Genomic DNA, 2,301 nt, shown 5'->3' with positions numbered 1-2,301 from the left:
ATCCAAGTGAGCCCGCCAGCGTACTTGGCAGTTGCTTCTCATCACTTTCATATTGATTGTTATTACTCCACCTACAACTGACGCCGCGGCGAATCCGTTCTTTTAATACTACCACGATCGTCAGTCAGGTGGGGGTAGCTACCCAGGCGAGCTGTACCCGCGACTACTGACATCTATGGCGCAGCCACAGCAGCAGAGCCAGTTATTAATTCCTCACAGCTCAGAGACCTTGACCTGCCAAATTCAAGCACATGCGATGCGACGCCACGCGACAAAAGAAACAAAAAACAAGGAAGAAGAAAAAAAAAGCACATGCCGAATTCACAGCATCAGAAGCACAGTCTCTTCCTGCACCCGCCGCCGCCGGCCCCGTGCCCGGCCTGCGCCTGCTGCTGCTGCATCATCTCGGCAACGAGGTCGCCCACCAGGTCCTGCACGATGGCACGCTCCAGCGCGGCCGCGACCCTGCCGCGCTCGTCGTCGCCCGCGCCTGCCTGCTGCTGCCGCACCCACATTATTGCCTCCCCGACGCTCTCCGCCATCGCGCGGCTGATCACCCGCCCCGCCGCCGCGGCCTCCTGCTCCCACCGCCGCCGGTGGTGCCGCCAGCTCTCCGCCCCGGCCGACCTCGGCATGCCCACCGCCAGCGGCACCGGGTAGTAATGGACGGCGTGCAGCGGCAGCTCACCGCCTGGTTTGATCTTGCAGTAGTCGCCTGCACGTACGGAAGCGCACGATTGAAGTTACGTGGCACATACCCCATTGCTGATTGGTCAAGGAGAAGACATACGGCAGATCATGTGACTTTGGCGCATATCGTGAGTCGTGACAGCGACATGTATGCTACGTACGTGCGTACGTACCGGAGAAAACAAGGGTTCGGGAGGGCTTCACGATCTTCGATCCGACGGCACCGCAAGCGCCCCCCTTGCCACCCACATCGAGATCCGTGCATGGAGACGGCCGCTTCCTGCATGGGAACCTCGGGGAGCTGATGGCGTCCAGCACCGAGTCCGGGCTGGGGTGCTGCTGCTGCTGCGTCGGCGGCGATGGGGACGGCGACGGCGACTGTTCGACGTGTTCGTTGTCGCGGGCGAACGTCCCCGTGGCGCCCTTGCCCGCATGCGCCGTCGTCTTCGCTGCAGCCGGGCAGACCTCGGACGCGGAGGCCGCGCGCATCTCCGCGGCGCGGACGGCCGCGATGATCCGGCGAAGCGTCTTGAGGTCCTCGTCGCACTTCTCCAGCGCGCCCAGCAGCTTCCGCCGCTTCTCCGCGGCTGTCTCCGGCGCCGCCGCCGGCGGCGGCGGAGGCGGACGACTCGGGACGACTGGCCGCAGCAGCGTCGCGGCGGGCGAGGACGGCGCGGACTCCTCCAGGCCCATGAGGCGGGCGATGATGGCCGGCGGCGGCGCCCGGGGGCTGTCGCAGCTGGAGCGCCGGTGCTCCGGCGCGATCGTCGGGCTCCGCGGCGCGTCGCAGGAGCGCCGCCGCCGAACAGCGGTCGTCATCAGCTGCTGCACCGTCGGCTTCGTCGGAGAAGCCGCGGGCGAAGCTGAAGGCTGCTGGGCCGCCGCCTTCTTTCTGGGCGACGACGAGGACGGCGGGGGTGGCGGTGCTTGGGAGGCCCGCGCTGCTGGCGCGTTCTTGGCGGTGAGGCGCTTCCGGTGGTGGCTCCGGTGGTACGGCGAGATGAGGCGGAGGAGGCCGGCCATGCACCCAATGCCACCGCTCCGCCTCTGTGCGGGGGAGCACGTGGAGGGTGCCCGCCGGTTGGCGGCGGGCTCCGGCTGCGGCTGCGGTGGCTGCATAGCCTCTGTGTTCCCTGAGCCGTTTGTTCAGCCGAGCGGGAGCAGCGAAGCACGGCGTGTGGGGGCGTGCCGCGGCATTATAATTGGAGGCGCGCGTGGAGGGCGCAATATAATGACGGCATCGCCCCTGTCGCTCCGGCCCTCCCCGCGGCGATGGCAAGGGCAGCTCAGGGTTTCATCTCGTGCGAGCTTTGCTAGGGGAGGCGACAAAAGCTGTGGACTGGTGGTGGTGGGGTGGGGCAGTATCCGAGTTGAACTGCACACTCCGCTGCGCGCGCTGCGGTGGCCGCTAGCCGCGTGCCTTCCTGTACTACTGCTGCTGCCTTCTGGCTGATGTGTATTAATAAGGTGTTTGTTAATTAAAGCGCTTGTGGAGCGTAGTGTACTACACATACTGTCCAGTACTGTATGGAGATTAAGGAATAATGGCCGCAATCATGTCGTTGGGAAACTTTGGATTAATTATCTGGTCAGTGTCGATGTTGTTGTTTG

General features: G+C 64.8%; 1 protein-coding gene across 2 annotated transcripts; it reads right to left on the bottom strand.

The window, feature by feature from the left end:
* LOC100277702 (uncharacterized) lies at positions 1–2,084 on the bottom strand. 2 transcript variants are annotated; one of them, NM_001151203.2, is made up of 2 exons: positions 864–2,084; positions 1–715 (listed from the first exon to the last, which is right to left on the bottom strand). In NM_001151203.2, exons 1-2 carry the CDS (start codon positions 1,807–1,809, stop codon positions 330–332), a joined length of 1,332 nt encoding a protein of 443 aa, NP_001144675.2. In that variant the 5' UTR covers positions 1,810–2,084; the 3' UTR covers positions 1–329. The 2 variants fall into 2 exon arrangements, with proteins under 2 accessions (NP_001144675.2, NP_001170604.1); NM_001177133.2 differs by having other exon boundaries at positions 462–2,084.
* Between the last annotated feature and the right edge of the window lie 217 nt (positions 2,085–2,301).

The sequence above is a fragment of the Zea mays genome, chromosome 1, assembly GCF_902167145.1.
Source record: "Zea mays cultivar B73 chromosome 1, Zm-B73-REFERENCE-NAM-5.0, whole genome shotgun sequence".
Classification (NCBI taxonomy): Eukaryota; Viridiplantae; Streptophyta; class Magnoliopsida; order Poales; family Poaceae; genus Zea; species Zea mays.
The sequence above is the reverse complement of the archived record's forward strand: the minus strand, read 5'-3'. Positions and strand labels throughout refer to the sequence as shown.

What these genes read in the sequence shown, in the direction of transcription:
- LOC100277702 (NM_001151203.2), bottom strand. Translation starts at nt 1,809, where the DNA reads ATGCAGCCACCGCAGCCGCAGCCGGAGCCCGCCGCCAACCGGCGGGCA. An exon ending in CCGAACCCTTGTTTTCTCCG is followed by an intron (nt 716 to 863) that starts GTACGTACGCAC and finishes CCGTACGTGCAG; the next exon opens with GCGACTACTGCAAGATCAAA.